At 36.8% G+C, this 21,875-nt stretch overlaps 1 protein-coding gene across 3 annotated transcripts in view; it reads left to right on the forward strand.

Moving 5' to 3' along the window:
- The window catches only part of LOC121391414 (cholesterol transporter ABCA5-like), a 56,978-nt gene that overhangs the window by 21,988 nt on the left and 13,115 nt on the right, over window positions 1–21,875 (forward strand). For all 3 annotated transcript variants that reach the window (XM_041523057.1, XM_041523059.1, XM_041523058.1), the window contains exons 16-24: window positions 2,976–3,106; window positions 5,846–6,115; window positions 7,134–7,265; window positions 11,176–11,328; window positions 12,070–12,207; window positions 15,395–15,484; window positions 17,046–17,252; window positions 18,646–18,861; window positions 19,569–19,741. In XM_041523057.1, coding sequence (XP_041378991.1) covers window positions 2,976–3,106; window positions 5,846–6,115; window positions 7,134–7,265; window positions 11,176–11,328; window positions 12,070–12,207; window positions 15,395–15,484; window positions 17,046–17,252; window positions 18,646–18,861; window positions 19,569–19,741 — 1,510 coding nt within the window. The remainder of the gene's footprint in view (window positions 1–2,975; window positions 3,107–5,845; window positions 6,116–7,133; window positions 7,266–11,175; window positions 11,329–12,069; window positions 12,208–15,394; window positions 15,485–17,045; window positions 17,253–18,645; window positions 18,862–19,568; window positions 19,742–21,875) is intronic.

Consider the following 21,875-nt stretch of genomic DNA (forward strand, 5'->3'; position numbering starts at 1 on the left):
AAAAGGGAAGTATATGGAAATATTATTGACATTAAGAATATAAATTTTATTCTTAATGTAAATAATATTACAATGTACAGTCAAACCCGCTTATTTGCATACCCTCGGTGCTGCTCGATTTTGTGCAATTAACCGGGTTAGTCGATTAACCGATAGAGTACCGACTTTCACTTTGTAACAGCCATCCAACTACAAAGTGGCATGGGAGACAGTCTAGCATAATGCGGTACTTCATACCGGAACTATTACAGTTAACACATGTCACATGCAGTTAGATACATATAAATGTAAAAAAATATATCTATCGATATATATAATTAGCATGGCGTTTTTGTTTTAATCTGCCAGACCAGAAATCATTTTCTAAAAAACCAACAACGTCCGTCACTGGGCGTCGTTTTCTAAAAACACAAACTGGCGTCGTTTTCTAAAAACACAAACTTTGTGCATTAAAAAAAAACCCACTGACCATCCACTAGTGTAAACAAAGTGTATTAGCCATGTAGTTAATGAGATAAACTTGAAACAACAGAACCATCAAAAGTTCACGTTTCATCGGTGCACGTGTTTACAAAATGACGTCAGTTTCCGGAATTACCGGGCTGTTGATTGACCGAATAGAATTACGTGAACTTGTATGCATTTGCTGGTATGGTGTTCTTTCCATCCCAAAAGATACGGCAAGCTTTGGTATTATTTGTGATCCCCAAATAATGACTTTGCTATAGTTAAGCAATTAAAGTTAAGCTCGGCTAGTGAGTCGTTATCAGTTCCAGCAGTCTGCATTGCATGCATGACCGGTCTAACACAATTGACTGACCTTCATGGTGAGGTCCGACTGATTGGTGTCTAACAATATAGCAGAAACTTAGGGACGATCCATAAATAACGGTCTTTGTTATGTTTGTTTTTTTGACGACCTCCCCCACCAGTCTTTTTTTTTTCCGCTACATTTTCCGGGAAGCAAGTGATAAATCGTTTCTTTTGCATTTAACAGATATAGCGTACACTGCATCTAATGAATAAGTGAACACAACCCTTTCTCGGTCACATTTATTAAAAACATAACCGCCTAGGACGATTGATCTGTAATCTTTTAATTATTAACAAGGCTTCTCAACATAACGTAATAATTGATACAGAACAATGATTGCCCTGAACACGTCAATCGAATAGGGCCTCAATAGTTGAGTGCGCATGCGTACAAGCGCACAGGCGGTACTTCTAAAAATAATAGTCGGAGAGTTACTTGTTATTGAGATGGCCTCTGATTAACAGCAATATATTGCAAACAAAACATTAGGTCTTAGGTTTATTCAACTTAATTATGTCATTCTTAAATCTTGTAGTCGGGTATTGTGATTCGCCAGTAGTAACGTGCACACCATCTCATTTGCATGTCACACGTCGACTCTGTAAACAGCGATTACACTTACAGTCGGCTTACCACACAGTGAGCTCAAACAAAACAGATTAATCGGTGATTTATTTGAGTTTTTTTGCCAAAGTTTGATAGACATTCTCAGTCATTTGTGACATTAATTTAGCACCAAAAAACCCCAAAAAATCGTTATTTATATGTGCAAATAACCGATATATAGCCTGTAGTCTGTGCAATTAACCGGATGTTTTGTAGTGTTATAAGGGCAAATGGTTCCGTGTTGGGTGAAAATAGTCGATTAACCGAATTATGCTATAAACCGATGTGCAAATAAGTGGAGTTGACTGTACTTACCTTTTCTGACACCCAACAGCCAATGTGTATTTTTGTGCTGGGGTGTCGTTAAATTTTTATTCATTAATTTTTTTTTTTTAAATGTTTATGGTATGGATGTCATTTATCTGATTCAATGGATTTTGCTGAGCAAGTCAGGTTTATTATTCAGGCTGCAGATTTAGTAGGATCAGGGTTCGTAGCGGTCTTTAAATTCCTTGAAAAAATCTTTGAATTTGAAAAAAATATTTTTAGGTCTTTGAAAGTATTTGAATTGTAATAAAAGTCTTTAAAAGTCTTTAAATTATCACAAATCATAGCCAAAGCAATGATGATATCTTTTACAGCTGCATGTACTTGATATTTTCCAGTTACAAGGTTTAACCTGTCATGATACATGTAAAAAAACACACAATTTGTTGCCATGGACAGCAATGTAAACGAACTGATTTGTCTTTGACCACTGTGTAAATGTCTTTGAAAGTCTTTGAATGTGTTTGGTCTTTAAGGTATGAACCCTGAGGATGCCATGCTTACGGCAAGGAGCTGGACATAGCCCAGTGATAAAGTTCTCGCTTAATGCATGGTCAGTCTAGGATCGATCCCAGTCAGTGCAAGCCTTTGGATTTCATGGAAACTGTCATTTCCGGTACCGTGTTGGTATCGTGTCATTAAAATCATGAAACCGAAATTTCATTTCCCATGATTATTATATCGAGTACGACTATTAAACGGAACCTAAAACAGTTTTCAATGGGTTCCCATGATCACAAGGCACGGAACCGAAAAAATGTTCCATGAAATTTGAAATCCTATGGTCTATTTCTTGTTCCAGCCAGTGCATCACAACTGGTATATTAAAGGCTGTGGTATGTACTACCCTGTCTGTTGGATGGTGCATATAAAAGGTCCCTTGCTGCTAATTGGAAAGAATAGCCCATGAAGTGGCGACAGCGGGTTTCCTCTCTCAATATCTGTGTGGTCCTTAACCATATGTCTGACACCATATAACCGTAAATAAAATGTGTTGAGTGTGTTGTTAAATAAAACATGTTTTTCTTTCAAATGAGATGGAATCCCAAACTATCTAGATTAAGCCATATTTACTATAGTGTACTTATTTCTGGGGAATCCTACCCACTCCCCCCCCCCCCACCCCCCCCAGTAAATAAATGCCTTTTGTCACTGAGGTTTGTGTTATATCTCTGTTATGTTAAGTTAAAAGTATAAATTGAGTGGGGTTTTTTTTCTTGGTTTTAAGGCACTGCAGTTTCAAACTGGTTCATAGATGGACTGAAGAGCGTCTATGATGTTGATACGGTCAATGCATCTGTGAATATTGCTGATCTGCCAAAACACTGGATGGGCTTTAACCTTCATGATTTGCAAACAGTAAGTTGATGTTTCATCACTGATAATAAAGTCACTATATATTGCCTTGCCAGGCATCGAAATAAGTATAGTACATGGTAACCCGTGTATAGGTTATCACAGGTTACAGACCTGGGGCCTAATTCACAAAGATCTCTTAGGCTCTCAGGGCTCGAACGTAAGAATTTATCACCCACGGAAATTAAAACATAAATTGCCGTCGGTGAAAGGGCCCACCGTTGGTGAAAGGGCCCACTGATGGCAATTTTGAGTATGCCAATGTCAATTTTTTTAAACTGACTTTTGCAGCAAATAAACTTGACTGTAAGATTATTTTTCTGTATGTAGGCTACATGTAGTCAAATTTCTTGAATTTATGTCAATAAACTTCAATAAAGAAGAATTTATTATAAATGGAATCATGCACAGGGTATGCGCATGACTAAATATAGTTACGTTGCATGGTACAAACTAAACACCAATTAACTCCAACCAGGGCCCAGACATCCGTGTTAAATACTGGCAGATAATGTTCATACACGTTTATACATTTTGCCGTCGGTTAAGAGCTATACCAACGGCAGTAATTTTTATCCGGTGGCACAAAAGTGCCATCGGTGACGTCCCCAACCAAGTTCGAGCCCTGGGCTCTGCTAGACAACAAAGCATCCTCTTTGCAAGTCTTTTAGCATTGCTCTGTGAGATCGCAAAGTTGTGAGAGTTTAGTGAATTTGGGCCCTGGCCTGCATGGTGCTTATAAAACATTTAGAGTCTAGACTCGAGACTAATAGAGTCTGAGACACTAATGTCATGACAACACCATACAAATTGTATGTGTGTGACGTCATTAGAGATTGAGTCGGGTCTCTAAATGTTTTATAAGCAAATTTACAATTAACTCCTATTTTTTCTACGGTACTTCATATAGACCCATTAATACATGTACTTTTTATTCAATGTTATGATACTTGAATGTGTATCTTATATTTGAGTAACACAATTCAGTGGTGCATGTTACTGTTGTTTTATAAGATTTTATGGAGAATGAAATACCATTCTCGACTTTTGGACATGTGGTAACTCACTGGTAACCTGAACAACCATTGTCGACTTATTTCGATGCCTGCTTTCAAGAACTTAATAGTAATTAAAAAGACAGTAACTACTGTCATTACTAAATGCACTAATTATTTATATCAAAATTACCAAATGTTTGACATCCTGAGTATCCGATAATTAATAAATCAATGTGCTCTAGTGGTGTCGTTAAATAAAACAAACTTCTTCTTCTTCAAAATACATAATATATTACTTATACATGTACTTTGTCTAAAATTTTCAATTTTGGCAAATCCAGAGTGTTGTCTTATCATCCTGGTGCTTGTAGTGGCTCTATGTACATTTTGTGTTAAAAAATAATAATAATAACAAAAAACCCCAAACAAACCTTGGAACCTAGGGTTTGTGACTTGAATAGGTTAACATATTTGTACTATAATTATTAATGTAATCAAATTACAAACAGTAATTTTGTAATTAAAATATATTAGTACAAAATATGTCATCACTTAAGAAACCCGCAATACATGTACGTTCCTTATAGAATGAATTTGAATCACTTCTGTCTTTCCTCCAATATTTTAGTTGACCTCAGTAAATTAATAGATGTTTGCTATTATAAATATAATCAAGTTACTAGTTGTTACTTAGTAACTTTGAGTGGGCGAGATTTAGTCGACCTCAGTAGATTAATAGATGTTTGCTATTATAAATATAATCAAGTTACTAGTTGTTACTTAGTAACTTTGAGTGGGCGAGATTTAGTCGACCTCAGTAAATTAATAGATGTTTGCTATTATAAATATAATCAAGTTACTAGTTGTTACTTAGTAACTTTGAGTGGGCGAGATTTAGTCGACCTCAGTAGATTAATAGATGTTTGCTGCTTTATAAATATAATCAAGTTACTAGTTGTTACTTAGTAACTTTGAGTGGGCGAGATTTAGTCGACCTCAGTAAATTAATAGATGTTTGCTATTATAAATATAATCAAGTTACTAGTTGTTACTTAGTAACTTTGAGTGGGCGAGATTTAGTCGACCTCAGTAGATTAATAGATGTTTGCTATTATAAATATAATCAAGTTACTAGTTGTTACTTAGTAACTTTGAGTGGGCGAGATTTAGTTGACCTCAGTAAATTAATAGATGTTTGCTATTATAAATATAATCAAGTTACTAGTTGTTACTTAGTAACTTTGAGTGGGCGAGATTTAGTTGACCTCAGTAAATTAATAGATGTTTGCTATTATAAATATAATCAAGTTACTAGTTGTTACTTAGTAACTTTGAGTGGGCAAGATTTAGCTCAGTGCTTGCTGGAGGTGCTTATGTCACAGGCTTGAACCACCTCAGTGGATCCATTCAACTGATTGGTTTTTCTCATTCCAACCTGCACACCACAACTTGTCAAAGGCCGTGGTACATGCATGTATGTACATTTGTATGTGCTTTCCTGTCTGTGGGAAAGTACTTACAAAAAATCCCTTGCTGCTAATGATAAAATGTTGCAGGTTTCTTCTAATGACTACAAAAATGTACGTGTCAGAATTACAAAATGTTTGACATTCAGTAGCTGGTGATTAATTAATCAATGTGGTGTCATTAAATAAAATAAACTTTAAACTTTATCTATATCAGTGTTTCAGTGTGTATACTAAAAACACTACATGTAGCAATATGTTTGTTTTTTTCTCCTCAGAACTTGAAATGGACGTACACTGCAATGTACAATGACACAGCTATTCATTCTTTGCCAGCAGTGATCAGTCTGGTTTCTAATGGACTTCTTGCATTTGCTAAGAATATAACGAGAATCTCTGCATCCAGTCTAATGTGGCCGTCTGTTGTGCAGTCTGGGGTGCCAAAACTTTCATACAATTCCAATGCCTTCTCGGCAGCATTCATTCTTGCCGTGGCATTTGTTGTTGTACCGGCAGGATTTGCTGTGGAGATTGTCGCTGATCGCCAGGTATTCATGAATCACAGTATACAATAATTGAGTAATTGCTTTAAATTATCACATTATTATTATTATTATTATTACTAGTATATGATTATTATTATTATTATTATTATTATCTTTATTACACATGTGGCACTATATTACCTTTCAGAATAAAAAACAGAAATAAAATGATCATGTAAAAGAGAAACACATTTGCAGCCTTAATTGGAAGCAATTATAGGCTTCCTCTATTTTATTTTATTAAATTAGTTTTTGTATCCCTTGCCCCCATTCTTTTCTCTCCATTGAATTCCATCTCATTTCTTCCCTATTTGGCAGTTCCTCCTATCTTTCAACTTCTTTCGCTGTCCACCTCCACATCCCAGTCCTTGTCCAACTTTCGCTAGTAAAGTTGCTTTAAAAAAAATAATAACAATCCAATGTAAAAGTAGCCATTAATAAAACTCACCATTTGAAAAGAAAAAAATATATACACATGTATTGTAAGCATTTATATTCCTCATAAACATGAAATCTGTATTTAAGTAATAATTTTTTTTTTAACATACCTACATGTACATTGTACTTTATTGTAAAGATAACAAATGCTGTTATCAATCTATCTTCATTAATTTTAACTAATATTTTGCAGCCTTCTTTGCAAGACTAATGTTTCATTACAGTAGATATATATATATTCTACTACTGGTTTTTGCTGAAGCAGACCCTGATTTAAGCAACAGAATTGCTGTGAGGGAAATACGGACACAAATGTTTTCAACTTAAGATTGTACCATGGCCTAACCTGTGAAGATTGTTTCTTTCCTTTCATCTCTATACTATATACACAACCATAACACAGATTTTACTTGGCAGAACAGATCTCTCCGAGTAAATCCTAATAGCTATCATTGTAAACATAAGTAATTTTTTTTTTTAATACTTGACAGATTTGTATTCTGAAAGGTTTCATTTGAAATGCTAATATTTTGTGATAATACGGATGATAGAGTCATTGTATGCTGTTCTGTTTTTGATTCAGATTAAGATACGCAGTCAGTTACGAGTGTCTGGAGTCACATTCAACATGTACTGGATCACGTCATTTCTCTTTCATCTGTGCATCTATCTCATTCCGGCTGTCATTTGCATTATAATTGTGCTGGCTGTCCAGGTTTGTAACATTTCAGTCATTTGTTGCTTATCTTGCAATAAGCAAGCACTTTTGGTAAAAACCTTCTTTTTTTTCTTCTTTTTTTTCTTTTTTTTACTGTGAATGTAGGTGTACATTTTGTGTTGACAATTGTACATGGGAAATATGATAACACAAAGTAATAATGTTATAATAATAGAAGCTTTATCTCCGAAGATTATTTTTGACATATTTTTCATTTAGGTCATAAATTGTATATAATCAACTAGCAAAGCGATTTTACACCAAATTTCCACCATGTTCTTTTGTTCTTATCATAGCAAACTTTCCACTTAAAATTTATCATAGAAAAATAGATACACATGTATGAAATATCTCTTTCTAATTAATTGGAGGGGGTAACGACGGGGCATTCAGTTTTAAAGTGAATGAATTGCATCATGGCACACTGGTGTACTTATGATGATACTTCAATTTCAGATCCCGTCGTTCACCACTGAAGGAGCCATGTTAATACTGGTGTACTGGTGATGATACTTCAATTTCAGATCCCATCGTTCACCACTGAAGGAGCCATGTTAATACTGGTGTACTGGTGATGATACTTCAATTTCAGATCCCATCGTTCACTACTGAAGGAGCCATGTTAATACTGGTGTACTGGTGATGATACTTCAATTTCAGATCCCGTCGTTCACTACTGAAGGAGCCATGTTAATACCGGTGTACTGATGATGATAATTCCATTTCAGATCCCGTCATTCACTACTGAAGGAGCCATGTTAATACCGGTGTACTGATGATGATACTTCAATTTCAGATCCCATCGTTCACTACTGAAGGAGCCATGTTAATGCTGGTGTACAGATGATGATACTTCAGTTTCAGATCCCATCGTTCACTACTGAAGGAGCCATGTTAATACTGGTGTACTTGTAATACTTCAATTTCAGATCCCGTTATTCACTACTGAAGGATTCATGTTAATACTGGTGTACTGATGATGATACTTCAATTTCAGATCCCATCGTTCACTACTGAAGGAGCCATGTTAATACTGGTGTACTGATGATGATACTTCAATTTCAGATCCCGTCGTTCACAACTGAAGAAGGCATGTTAATACTGGTGTACTGATGGTGATACTTCAATTTCAGGTCCTGTCATTCACTACTGAAGGAGCCATGTTAATACTGGTGTACTCCCGTCATTCACTACTGAAGAAGCCACGTTAATATTGGTGTACTAATGATGATAGTTCAATTTCAGATCCCATCATTCACTACTGAAGGAGCCATGTTAATACTGGTGTACTGGTGATACTTCAATTTCAGATCCCATCGTTCACTACTGAAGGAGCCATGTTAATACTGGTGTACTGATGATGATACTTCCATTTCAGATCCTGTTGTTTACTACTGAAGGAGCCATGTTAATACTGGTGTACTGATGATGATACTTCCATTTCAGATCCCGTCGTTCACTACTGAAGAAGGCATGTTAATACTGGTGTACTGATGATGATACTTCAATTTCAGATCCAGTTATTAACTACTGAAGGAGCCATGTTAATACTGGTGTACTGATGATGATACTTCAATTTCAGATCCCATCATTCACTACTGAAGGAGCCATGTTAATACTAGTGTACTGGTGATACTTCAGTTTCAGATCCCATCATTCACTACTGAAGGAGCCATGTTAATACTGGTGTACTGATGATGATACTTCCATTTCAGATCACCTCATTCTCTACTGAAGGAGCCATATTAATACTGGTGTACTGATGGTGATACTTCCATTTCAGATCCTGTCGTTCACTACTGAAGGAGCCATGTTAATACTGGTGTACTGATGATGATACTTCAATTTCAGATCCCATCGTTCACTACTGAAGGAGCCATGTTAATACTGGTGTACTGATGATGATACTTCCATTTCAGATCACCTCATTCTCTACTGAAGGAGCCATATTAATACTGGTGTACTGATGGTGATACTTCCATTTCAGATCCTGTCGTTCACTACTGAAGGATTCATGTTAATACTGGTGTACTGATGATGATACTTCAATTTCAGATCCCGTCGTTCACTACTGAAGGAGCCATGTTAATACTGGTGTACTGATGATGATACTTCAATTTCAGATCCCGTCGTTCACTATTGAAGAAGGCATGTTAATACTGGTGTACTGATGGTGATACTTCAATTTCAGATCCCGTCGTTCACTACTGAAGGAGGCATGTTAATACTGGTGTACTGATGATGATACTTCAATTTCAGATCCCGTCGTTCACTACTGAAGGAGCCATGTTAATACTGGTGTACTGATGATGATACTTCAATTTCAGATCCCGTCCTTCACTACTGAAGGAGCCATGTTAATACTGGTGTACTGATGATGATACTTCAATTTCAGATCCCGTCGTTCACTACTGAAGGAGCCATGTTAATACTGGTGTACTGATGATGATACTTCAATTTCAGATCTCACCATTCATTACTGAAGGAGCCATGTTAATACTGGTGTACTCCCGTTGTTCACTACTGAAGAAGCCATGTTAATACTGGTGTACTGATAATGATACTTCCATTTCAGATCCCGTTGTTCACTACTGAAGGAGCCATGTTAATACTGGTGTACTGATGATGATACTTCCATTTCAGATCACCTCATTCTCTACTGAAGGAGCCATATTAATACTGGTGTACTGATGGTGATACTTCCATTTCAGATCCTGTCGTTCACTACTGAAGGAGCCATGTTAATACTGGTGTACTGATGATGATACTTCAATTTCAGATCCCATCGTTCACTACTGAAGGAGCCATGTTAATACTGGTGTACTGATGATGATACTTCCATTTCAGATCACCTCATTCTCTACTGAAGGAGCCATATTAATACTGGTGTACTGATGGTGATACTTCCATTTCAGATCCTGTCGTTCACTACTGAAGGATTCATGTTAATACTGGTGTACTGATGATGATACTTCAATTTCAGATCCCGTCGTTCACTACTGAAGGAGCCATGTTAATACTGGTGTACTGATGATGATACTTCAATTTCAGATCCCGTCGTTCACTATTGAAGAAGGCATGTTAATACTGGTGTACTGATGGTGATACTTCAATTTCAGATCCCGTCGTTCACTACTGAAGAAGGCATGTTAATACTGGTGTACTGATGGTGATACTTCAATTTCAGATCCCGTCGTTCACTACTGAAGGAGCCATGTTAATACTGGTGTACTGATGATGATACTTCAATTTCAGATCCCGTCGTTCACTACTGAAGGAGCCATGTTAATACTGGTGATGATACTTCAATTTCAGATCCCGTCGTTCACTACTGAAGGAGCCATGTTAATACTGGTGTACTGATGATGATACTTCAATTTCAGATCCCGTCCGTCGTTCACTACTGAAGGAGCCATGTTAATACTGGTGTACTGATGATGATACTTCAATTTCAGATCCCGTCGTTCACTACTGAAGGAGCCATGTTAATACTGGTGTACTGATGATGATACTTCAATTTCAGATCCCGTCGTTCACTACTGAAGGAGCCATGTTAATACTGGTGTACTGATGATGATACTTCAATTTCAGATCTCACCATTCATTACTGAAGGAGCCATGTTAATACTGGTGTACTCCCGTTGTTCACTACTGAAGAAGCCATGTTAATACTGGTGTACTGATAATGATACTTCCATTTCAGATCCCGTTGTTCACTACTGAAGGAGCCATGTTAATACTGGTGTACTGATGATGATACTTCCATTTCAGATCACCTCATTCTCTACTGAAGGAGCCATATTAATACTGGTGTACTGATGGTGATACTTCCATTTCAGATCCTGTCGTTCACTACTGAAGGAGCCATGTTAATACTGGTGTACTGATGATGATACTTCCATTTCAGATCCCGTCGTTCACTACTGAAGGAGCCATGTTAATACTGGTGCTACTCTTCCTAGCGTACATCCCGGCCAATCTCCTGCTCGCCTACGTGTTCTCATTTGCCTTTAAAAGTTTTGAGACCTGTCAGGCCGTTCTGCCCAATGTCTTCATCTTCGTAAGTAATCCTTCAGACATTTATTTATAAACAGTTACCATGATATCGAATGTTGTGATATCCATATGCTGATGTATTTAGACTGGAAAAGGTCTTATTACATTAAGATACTGTATTATCACTATTATATCAATTTTTGAAATTAGATATTACTTAATATATTTTATTGGTTAGAATATCCATTTTTGTGCATCCAAAATGATTATTGTTAATTTGGTGTTTGTAATGCCATGAAATACATTTGTTTTCATAATTCTGAAAATGCTCATACCTCTGAAAAGCAAAAGTTATGGAGATGCTTGTCTGTTTTTAGAGGAAATTTCTCCGTGTCAGTGTCACAGACTCTTGTTTCACTCTGTTGTAGCTCTATCCAGATGTGTTACAGGTTTGTAGATTAACCAAACTTAGTGTCCATTTTCACGGGTTTAAACTAGGGTCTGCGACTTAAATTTAGCAAGTTTTAATATATGATCATAGAAACATTCTATTGATTTCAAAAGTAACATAAAAGAAGGAAATTAGAATGTAGTTTAGATTATTTCTTTTATAAGGATTCTTACTTTATTCTCTTTGGGTGGTTTTTAGGGAGGGGGTTTTGGGATGTGTGTGGGGTTTTTTGGGGGTTTTTTTTCCAGTGCATTTGATTAACATACATGTACATGTACTGTAGCCATACAAATAATAAATGAATTGATTTATATATTTTATGAATGTGTATATCTGACATTTCCACATTTTCAGGCAGGGATTATTCCCTACATAGCAATATCACTGTTGGATATGTTGGGTGATTCGGATATAGCACAGATAATTCATTATGTGATGTGCGTCATTGATCCACCTTATATCATCTTTGGAGGAATCTACTACATAGAAAGGGTGAGCTACTTAGGTTAAACTGTATAATAAAGTTTTGTTTAATGACACCGCTAGAGCACATTGATTAATTAATCATTGGCTATTGGATGTCAAACCTTTGGTAATTCTGACACATAGTCATCAGTTGAGACCGCTACTTTTTTCCTAATTCAGCAAGTGATCTTTTATATGCACCATCCCACAGACAGGATAGCACATACCACGGCCTTTGATATACCAGTTGTGGTGCATTGGCAGGCTAGAATGAGAAATAAATCGATGCGCCGCTCCTAGACCGAACGTGCATCAAATGAGCGCTTTACCATTGGGCTACGTCCCGCCCGCTGTAATAGAGTAAAGTTAAAACCAGACCAACAAATGGTTTTCTTTTCAACATTATCTGTCCTCAAACAAGTGCAACCCCACCACCCCCCACGGCTAGTAGTCTGGTCCCAACATCCCAAAAGCCAATGGGATGGCCTAAATTCTTCTACTGTATGCCCTCTAGTAACGGTCAAGTGACTGTAACTTCCTTCTTTTTTCCTTCGTGGTTTGTTCAGACGTCTTTTTATTTGCCTGTTCACTGCTTTCCACAGGCCACTTAGAGAGAAGGCGGTGCTTACGCAGTGTACTCCATGATTCGATGCACCATGGCTGTTCAGCACTGGTGATTAACATGCTTGTTGCCAGTTTCTGAGGGTTTTTCCTTTTGACCACCGGTCATCGAGGTCACTTATTACAGCATACCGTAGCATCTATATATGCTGCCATGGTTCCTGGCTACGGTTACTTTGGGTGACCCTCCTCAGTAGCCTACAGCGAAGCTGATAAATGGCATTTAAGGTATACACGGGTAATGAGTAACTGGTCTTCGGCGACTTCCACTCAGCAATCAATACACTTGTTTCGAGATAGAAGTCGACTGTTCTCCACTCATCATAGCCGAGAACGCAGCTGGTCCCCATGGCCCATTCTGACAGAGTCGATTCGGCCAACCACATTTTATGGGTTCCGACAGGACCGTCCACTGTCCGGCTCGACATGAGTAGATCTTTCTCCACGGTCTTCCGCGGGTCACTCTCCCATGTCTGGACAGATCTTCCAGCTTCACACGGTTTGACGGATTCCTCTGGGATCACAGTTGTCCACGTCATCTCGACCAGTGTTCTACTTGGGATTGTCATGTCTGCTCTTGATTCCTGAGCTGTTGATGACTTCTCAGAAGAGCCCACTGTCTATGTGACAGCGTCGATTGTTTTTTTGCAGAACACAGCCAGTTTTTCTAGATCAACTTGATAGTCAGTTTGCCGCTGTCGCTGTTGAGGTGGAAGGAAAATACCCTTACTTCAGTTCGGGTTGCTATTCCAACTGCAGTTCCAGTTACAGCTTCCATCTCGATTACCATAACAACTCAACGAGTTGCGGTAGACCTCGCTACATGGTCTTTAACACGCAACGAGTTATGGGAATTCATCATGGGAGTTAGCTTGCTGTCATCGGTTTGATGTTACAAGTTTGGTTTGGCACTGAAGACATTACGCTGGACCAGTCAGATGTTGGCGCTGGTTTTTTTGGATCCCGTGAAGAGTACTGTGTACTATGCAGTGGTTCGTCTGTTGATCGGTGACAGCGTTTTTATCAGCGTTATTTGGTGACATGTTTTCCTTAATTGAACTAACAGATCCTTGGTGTACTGGACAGAAAACACTCAAGGGCCTGTTTAGTTCAATTTTCTGATGGATGCAGCCATATCGTTGTTACTGGTTTTAAAACTCTAACCTGCATCCCTGGTGGCTATGCGTTCCCACCCTATCAGAACCTGCATGAGATGTGGCTTACCAGGTACAGGTCTCTACCATCTCTGAGAGTCGTGCGTGCCATTACTGATGGATGCCACCATAATGGCTGTTGTTACTAACATCACCTGCTTTGGTTTGTGATGGGCATCCCTTGGAAGGACTTACCATGGTTGGCCCATTCTTCCACTGTGTCAGACTCTATCCAGTCCTTGGGGCGAAAACAGGTGCATCTACGGATTCTGGAACTCACTGCCTTCTATTGAATGCTGCACTTGTTTGAGGACAGGTAATATTGAAAAGAAATGGAGAAAACTTGAGGTCTTTTCTCTGTTATGGATACATTACCTGTCCTCAAGGGTTTATTCCAGGCAGAGCCTCCCCACTTCCTGTTCTCCGTGTGATGCACTCAGGGAAAAAGAAGGAAATTACAGTCACATGACCGGAACTAGAGGGCATACAGTATGAGAATTTAGGCCATCCCATTGGCTTTTTGGATGTTTGGAACAGACTACTAGCCGGGGTGGTGGTGGTGGGAGTGCACTTGTTTAAGGACAGGTAATGTATCCATAAAAGATAAAACACCCCAAGTTTTCTCCAATTTTCTTGTTCCAGACAATGTACCATGACTGATACATCGAAGGCTATGATATGTGCTATTTTGTCTGTGCAGTAATGCAGATAAAAGACCCCTTGAAAAAATGTAGCAGATTTCCTCTCTAAGAATATGTCAGAATTACCAAATGTATGACATCCAGTAGGCAATGGTTAATAAATCAATATGCTTTAGTGGTATTAAACAAAACAAACTTGTATACACAGAATCAGCCTTGACATACAAATGTGTGTTCTGCTGCATGTTATATGCAAGAATACAAGTTAACCCCGATTGTTTATGCTACGTCTGTAACTAACTCTATCCCTAATGCTATATTGTTTATGCTACGTCTATAACTAACTCTAACCCTAATGCTATATTGTTTATGCTACGTCTATAACTAACTCTAACCCTAATGCTGTATTGTTTATGCTACGTCTATAACTAACTCTAACCCTAATGCTATATTGTTTATGCTACATCTATAACTAACTCTAACCCTAATGCTATATTGTTTATGCTACGTCTATAACTAACTCTAACCCTAATGCTGTATTGTTTATGCTACGTCTATAACTAACTCTAACCCTAATGCTGTATTGTTTATGCTACGTCTATAACTAACTCTAACCCTAATGCTGTATTGTTTATGCTATGTCTATAACTAACTCTAACCCTAATGCTATATTGTTTCAATTGAACAAATAATCAGGAACCTATTATTTCTGCTTCAGTGAAATAACACAAAATATTTTATTACAATTCTTTTAGTCATAATGTGTGATATATATTTTTTATTGTTGCCGGTTTCCAGATCTCAATTGTGGCAAACATCCTGCAGAAGCCAGTAACCTTTGGCATGTACTTCAAGTGGAGCAGTAACATTCTCTTCCCAATCATCATGGTATGTATCGTGTTGTTGATATTTGTTTTTAGGTTGCCAAATTTAAAATATGTTTTATTATTAGTCCAACCAGAGGGGACTATAAGTTACTGTCACTGTCTGTCCAATTGGGCCCCGTTCCACGAAGCGATCTTAGCACTAAGATCACCTTAATGCATAAGGTAGCTATGCCCTTAAGATGATCTTAGGGCTAAGATCACTTTGTGGAAGGGGGCCTTGTATGTCTACCTGTCCATCTGTATGTCTACCTGTCAATCTGTATGTTTACCTGTCAATCTGTCTGCCCTACGTACAGTTTCCCAGATTGTTTTTGTCTTTTCATAATGTCTCAAGAGATTAAGCTGATATTTTGTGTACAGATATATTGTATAAAAGTTGCAGATCAAGTTTGGCAGAGTTATGACCCTTGAACCTAGGAGATACGAAAAATTGTTGGGTAAGGTATGGGACAGGTATTGCTCTGGCAGTACTCTGAGAATGATTACTGTAACAAAAAATAGCCAAAACGAAATAACATGTTTCTAATTACGTTTATCATACTTTTTCTGGTGCAAAAATTCTTACTGACATCATTTTAATTACATTAACATTTCGCGGGATTTCATATCATGGGAATTAAATGGATACTACTAAACATCCAAATGCACTGAAATTTACTGATCCATTCATCTGGAATTTTGTATGATCCATTCTGATCGGCAAGCATTCTAGTTGAAATTTCAAAATTTTAGTAGTAACTGAATCGATTATAACTGAGATATACCATGTAACCCACTAATTGGTTACACTTGATATGTTGCCTGGCAAGCAAACATCCCAAATTGGCTGGTGATCTTTTTCATTTACTAACCAACTGATAAGTAAATATAAAGTGCTGCTTTAATTGTGCCATGCAAATAGGTTCTACGGCATATATTTTTGTATATGAGTCATTCCACAAATAAGGGGGGAAATTGAGATTTTGTTTTTCTTAAAAATGAAATAATGTCAATCTATTTTTTATTTGCAGCACTGTAATCAATATATAATTTTGCACATGAAATGATGGTTTGGCACGCTAAAACTGTCACCAGTAAGAAATAGTGTCCACTAAGTTATGGACAACAGCAATATCAAGCATTACACTAAACATGCACAAGGGACATTTTATATGGTACTACAATTTAGGCAAGCGGTCCCTTTGTATGAATTAATGTTACTTTGTTACAAGATAAGGCTATATTTTATGTAATCACCTAAACATTTACACTTATCATATATTTTTGTCACAAACTACACGTATCACTTATAATTTGGAAAATATTTCCTATGTGTTGTAAGAAGTAGTTTTGCTATATATCAACCAACAATATCTTTTCCTGCCCTTGTAAATAGATGCTAATATCCATTAACAACATACATTTTAATTTTTGAAAATACATTTGTTCATGAAAGTAACCTAGTGGACATGTGGTAGCATAGTAGAACAGATTTTAACTTCCACTAAGTTATAATAACCATCTAATGAATTAACTGACTTGCAGTATACAAGACATTTAATTTACAGTGCTCCTTTTTTCAGTCTTTGATTCACTTAGGAATTATGTACCTCCTCTTGGGATTCTTGGACCTCCACAGCACTGGTGCTAACCCAGGTGAAGAGTTGCCGTGTTTGTCCTCGAAGATTCGGGACATCCCCGCGGAGAACAGTGACGTTCCTGATGATGAGGATGATGACGTCGCAGAAGAACGGCGGCGGGTGTTTGATCTTCAGAGAGATCCATGCAAGGTAAGGAGAACTGCCAGTCTTTCAAAACTCGGACAGACCTTGAAAGGATTTGAGAAATGTTCTCCATATTTTCACCAGTGGGAATTCTGAGACAGATCTTTGAAGAAAATGCAATACTTACTTAATCTGACTGACAAAGATATTTGCTCTAAGTAACCTGTTTTCTTTTGGCTTTTACTCTTCCCCCCACCCCCACCCCCCACCCCCACCTCTCCAGTTTTATTACAATATAAAGCCTAAGCCCACTGATGGTTGGCATTTTATTTTTTTGATATTCCATGTTTGCTATGGATTGTAGGGTGTATTCCATGTTTGCTATGGATTGTAGGGTGTATTCCATGTTTGCTATGGATTGTAGGGTGTATTCCATGTTTGCTATGGATTGTAGAGTGTATTCCATATTTGCTATGGATTGTAGGGTGTATTCCATGTTTGCTATGGATTGTAGGGTGTACTATGTTTTTGATTCTATAGGATGTGTTCCTTTACCTTTTAACTTTGTAAACAGATTCTTCCTAATACTCTCTCAAGCCTCTGAAAATTGCGAAAACAATCATTTCATTTGCACATGCATTGCTCATGCAAATCTAATTATGCATAAACATTTTGTTCACACATCATTTATATGGACCTAATGGGATATGCCAAAACAAAATGAGTTACTTGAATTTGTTTTTGCATAACTGAGTAAAGTTTTACGCAGATTTTCATTTCTCATTGGCCGTGGAATTTCTCTGGGCTGACTGTCCATGATAGGGTTAATATTTACTTGTTGGCAGTTAGTTGGCTACAGTTAATGTAGTGACTAGTTACACCTCCCCAAGACATGATCTAGTTCAGTTGGTAGAGTGCTCGCCAGAAGAGCTTGAGTCGGCGTATCGAACCCTTTCAGTGTACCATTCTCTGATTACATGTATTATTTATTTATTTTGCACATCCCATTCAGTGCCCTATGACTGGCAGTGGTCCATGTGTATGTGTTGTCCTTTCTGTTGGAAAGTGTATATAAAAGATTCCTAGCTGCTAATGGAAAAAAATATAGCAGGTTTCCCTGGAAGTGTCAGAATGACTAACACACTTTTCCAACATGCAGTGGCAGTGATAGCAACACCATCAACTTTTGCATTCAATTATGTTTCATGTTTAGATCCGTTTGACACAAACTAAAAGTCCTAGATCAATGACAAATGGTTTATAGTTGCACATGTGAATGTTCCTCCCAATATACATGTATGTAAAGTGAATTAAACATTAATTAAACCTTTAAAGCCAAAGGTGTAACCAATATGCCATCTAGGCTGGTAACTTACTAAGTTATTTATTTATTATATTACAAATTAGGTCAACAAATATCTTTATAATGATCATACATCGGTGATTACTATGACAACAGGTTCCGGTTGCTTTTGTTGAAAACTTGAGAAAAGAGTTCAAGAAACGTGGAAAGAGTTCAGGATTTTGTAAGACAGCTACAGTGAAGGTTGCTGTACGTAATGCAACGTTTGCTGTGGATAGAGGTGAGGTTTTTGGATTGCTTGGACCTAATGGAGCTGGGAAAACAACTACACTGAACATGATCATTGCGGAAACTTCAGCCACCAGAGGAAAGGTCAGACTAAGAATATCATAAATTTGTATAGCTGCATGTAATAAATATACAGAACTTCACATATCTTGTTTTCGCTTCCTATTTATTGCACAAGTTTATTTTGTGAAAGAATATATACCACGAAGGAAGCAAAAAGAATGTACCGGGTATGTGAAGTTCTGTATGTTTATTACATACCTTCTTTTATGTTTTATAAACGCCATTTTTAATTTAATGTCATAACAACACTTTGTTAAATCTATTATCAAAACTCATTTCATGGATGTACTTAATGCTAAGAATCCTTGTGTAATATGTTTCAAATATGACGTCAATAAATAAAAGGTGCTAACTGCAGTAAAATGAAAAAGGGAATTCCCCATTTAAAAGTTCCAGTCCATATTGCACATATGTGTGATACAAAATAAATTTATTACACGGTTTCAAAAGGCCTTTATCACTATAGTAAGATTGAATAGGTATGTAATAAAATTGGTCATAATATAAAAATTGTGAACAGCGATTTAAAAAATAATAATTTTTCCTTTCTTATTATTTGGATTGTACATACCTCTAATTAGGATGGATAAAGCTATGAAATATTATTTTAAAAAATCATAGGTATAACCAGAACTAAAAAAGAATTTTGTTTAGACCGTATTGCAATTATACATTTGTAAGTAACATTTTCAACTCGGTAATGTGATCTTTATTAATTTGTATTTCAGATCGTTATAGCAGGTCACAATATCCATTCCAGGACAGCTAAAGTGTTTAAGGCACTAGGGTACTGCCCACAGCATGATGCCTTGTGGGATACCATCACACTGCGGGAACACTTGGCATGCTATGCAGCCATCAAGGGAATACCAAAAGGGCAGATAGACTCGGTCATCAACTAGTAAGTATGAGCTTTGTGTGTACAGAATAGTACGTAACAAAATAAACTACGCTATCATATTTGCCATCCTTTTTGTCATGTGATAAATACTATTAGTTACGCGGTTTCTTGACAGGGCGTACGGGATTGTACGCCCCTCCAAAATCTGTATTTCCTTTGGCTCCTAAAAAAATTAAGATTTTGGAGTGTCATACAATCCTGTACGCCCCGCCCCGTTAAAAACCTGCATAACAAATTTATTACGTTTTAGATCTTTGTTTTTATAATTACACAGTGAAATTTTTAAATAAAGTACACACATATTTTGAGTTTGAGTTTAATAATATAACATAACATCAAATTCCTGAAAATTTATTGGATTTATTTTGTTAACAAATAACTATGTAAGATATTTACTGCTTTTTTGTTATCTGTTTGGGTATTAAGAGTCGCCCTGAAATCATTTTGAACCTTGTGTTTCGCAAAGGGAGACAACTCTTAGCACCTTATTATATTGCATGTTTTAAACGTTTATGATTATGTTGTAATTATATTGTAGAACCTGTAAAAAAGCATGTCACGTTATTACTTAAAATATGTGTGTGATAATTAGTCCAAGTAACCAATGTAACTGATTACACAATGTTCTAGCATTCTAGCTAGCATTAGTTTTTAATACGTGAAAAAGTACAATGTAGCAAATGTTTTGGCCAAACGTACTCAAGAAATTTTCAAATAAACAGTAAGAATAAAATTTACCAAGTTGTGGTATTCCCATTCATAATGAATTCAAGACTTTTAACAAATTTAATCACTGAGGCGTGTTGGAGAAACTTTCGTCAGTCTCATTTGCTGTTTGTATTTTCATACAACCAGTCAAGCAAATCATGTGACATTTCGTACACCCTAGCAAATTCTGTATTTTCACGCAAATGACAGTGTACTTGTGGTATGCATCAGCTATTGACCAATCAAAACACATGAAATTTATCTAAACGGTAATAAAATATACTTCAAATGAACAAGATAGTTTTTATAATGAAGGTTTTAAAGACAATCTGAAACTATTGTTCAATAACCAGTACACATTAATATATCGTATTTAACCAGTACTCTCCTTGTTGAGTGCAATCATGTGATAGCCCATGAAAGATTATAACACTCCACCATATGTGGTCATGTGGAATACAAAAAGTACACCTGAGGTGGTGGAAATTTTGACCTGGGATAAGGCTTGCCGAGTTCCAAGGTCGAAATTTTCACCACCAAACATGTACTTGTTCTATCCCACATGACTGCATATGATGGAGTCTCTTTTTTCTCTCATTCATTCAGTAAATAAACCATTATTTTACATGAACAAACAAAGATGGCTGAAACAGTAATTTTTTTATTTGACCATTTTATCATAAATACATGTAAACTACATTATCATATTTGCCATGTTTGTTTCATGTGTAAATTAAATTTAACTACAAATTAACAAGATAGCTTTTATAATGAAGGTTTTAATAACAAAATAACTAATGACCTCACATCACCATCACACATTAATATGACGTCATATATTACCAGCGACGTCATGTTAAATGCAAGCGCGTCATATCCCATGTAGGATAGAAATTTCTTACATAGCTTTCTTTGATGGGATAGCTTGGGATACACAGGTAGCTCTGTCCTAGATAATGCTCATCTTTTATGATTTCTGAACTGTTCCCAAGTGGATAAGATGAGGATGCAGGAGACATCAGAATTACTATTTTATGCCTGCTGGATCTGTGGCAGTGTTTTACACCCTGCTTTACAATGTATAACATTTGTTTTGTTTAATGACACCACTAGAGCACATTGATTTATTAATCATCGGCAATTTGATGTCAGACATTTGGTAATTCTGACATTGGATGTCAAACATTTGGTAATTCTGACATATACATGTAGTCATCAGGTGAAACCCACTACACTTTTTTATTAGCAGCAAGGGATCTTTCATACAGTTTTAACTTTCCCACAGACAGGATAGCACATACCACAGATTTTGACCAGTTGTGGTGCACTGGTTGGAATAAGAAAAAAACAGTCAGTTGAGTGGATCCACAGAGGTGGTTCGATCCTGCGACGCAAGCATCTCAGGCAAGCACTCAACTGACTGAAC

The sequence above is a fragment of the Gigantopelta aegis genome, unplaced genomic scaffold, assembly GCF_016097555.1.
Source record: "Gigantopelta aegis isolate Gae_Host unplaced genomic scaffold, Gae_host_genome ctg2366_pilon_pilon:::debris, whole genome shotgun sequence".
Classification (NCBI taxonomy): Eukaryota; Metazoa; Mollusca; class Gastropoda; order Neomphalida; family Peltospiridae; genus Gigantopelta; species Gigantopelta aegis.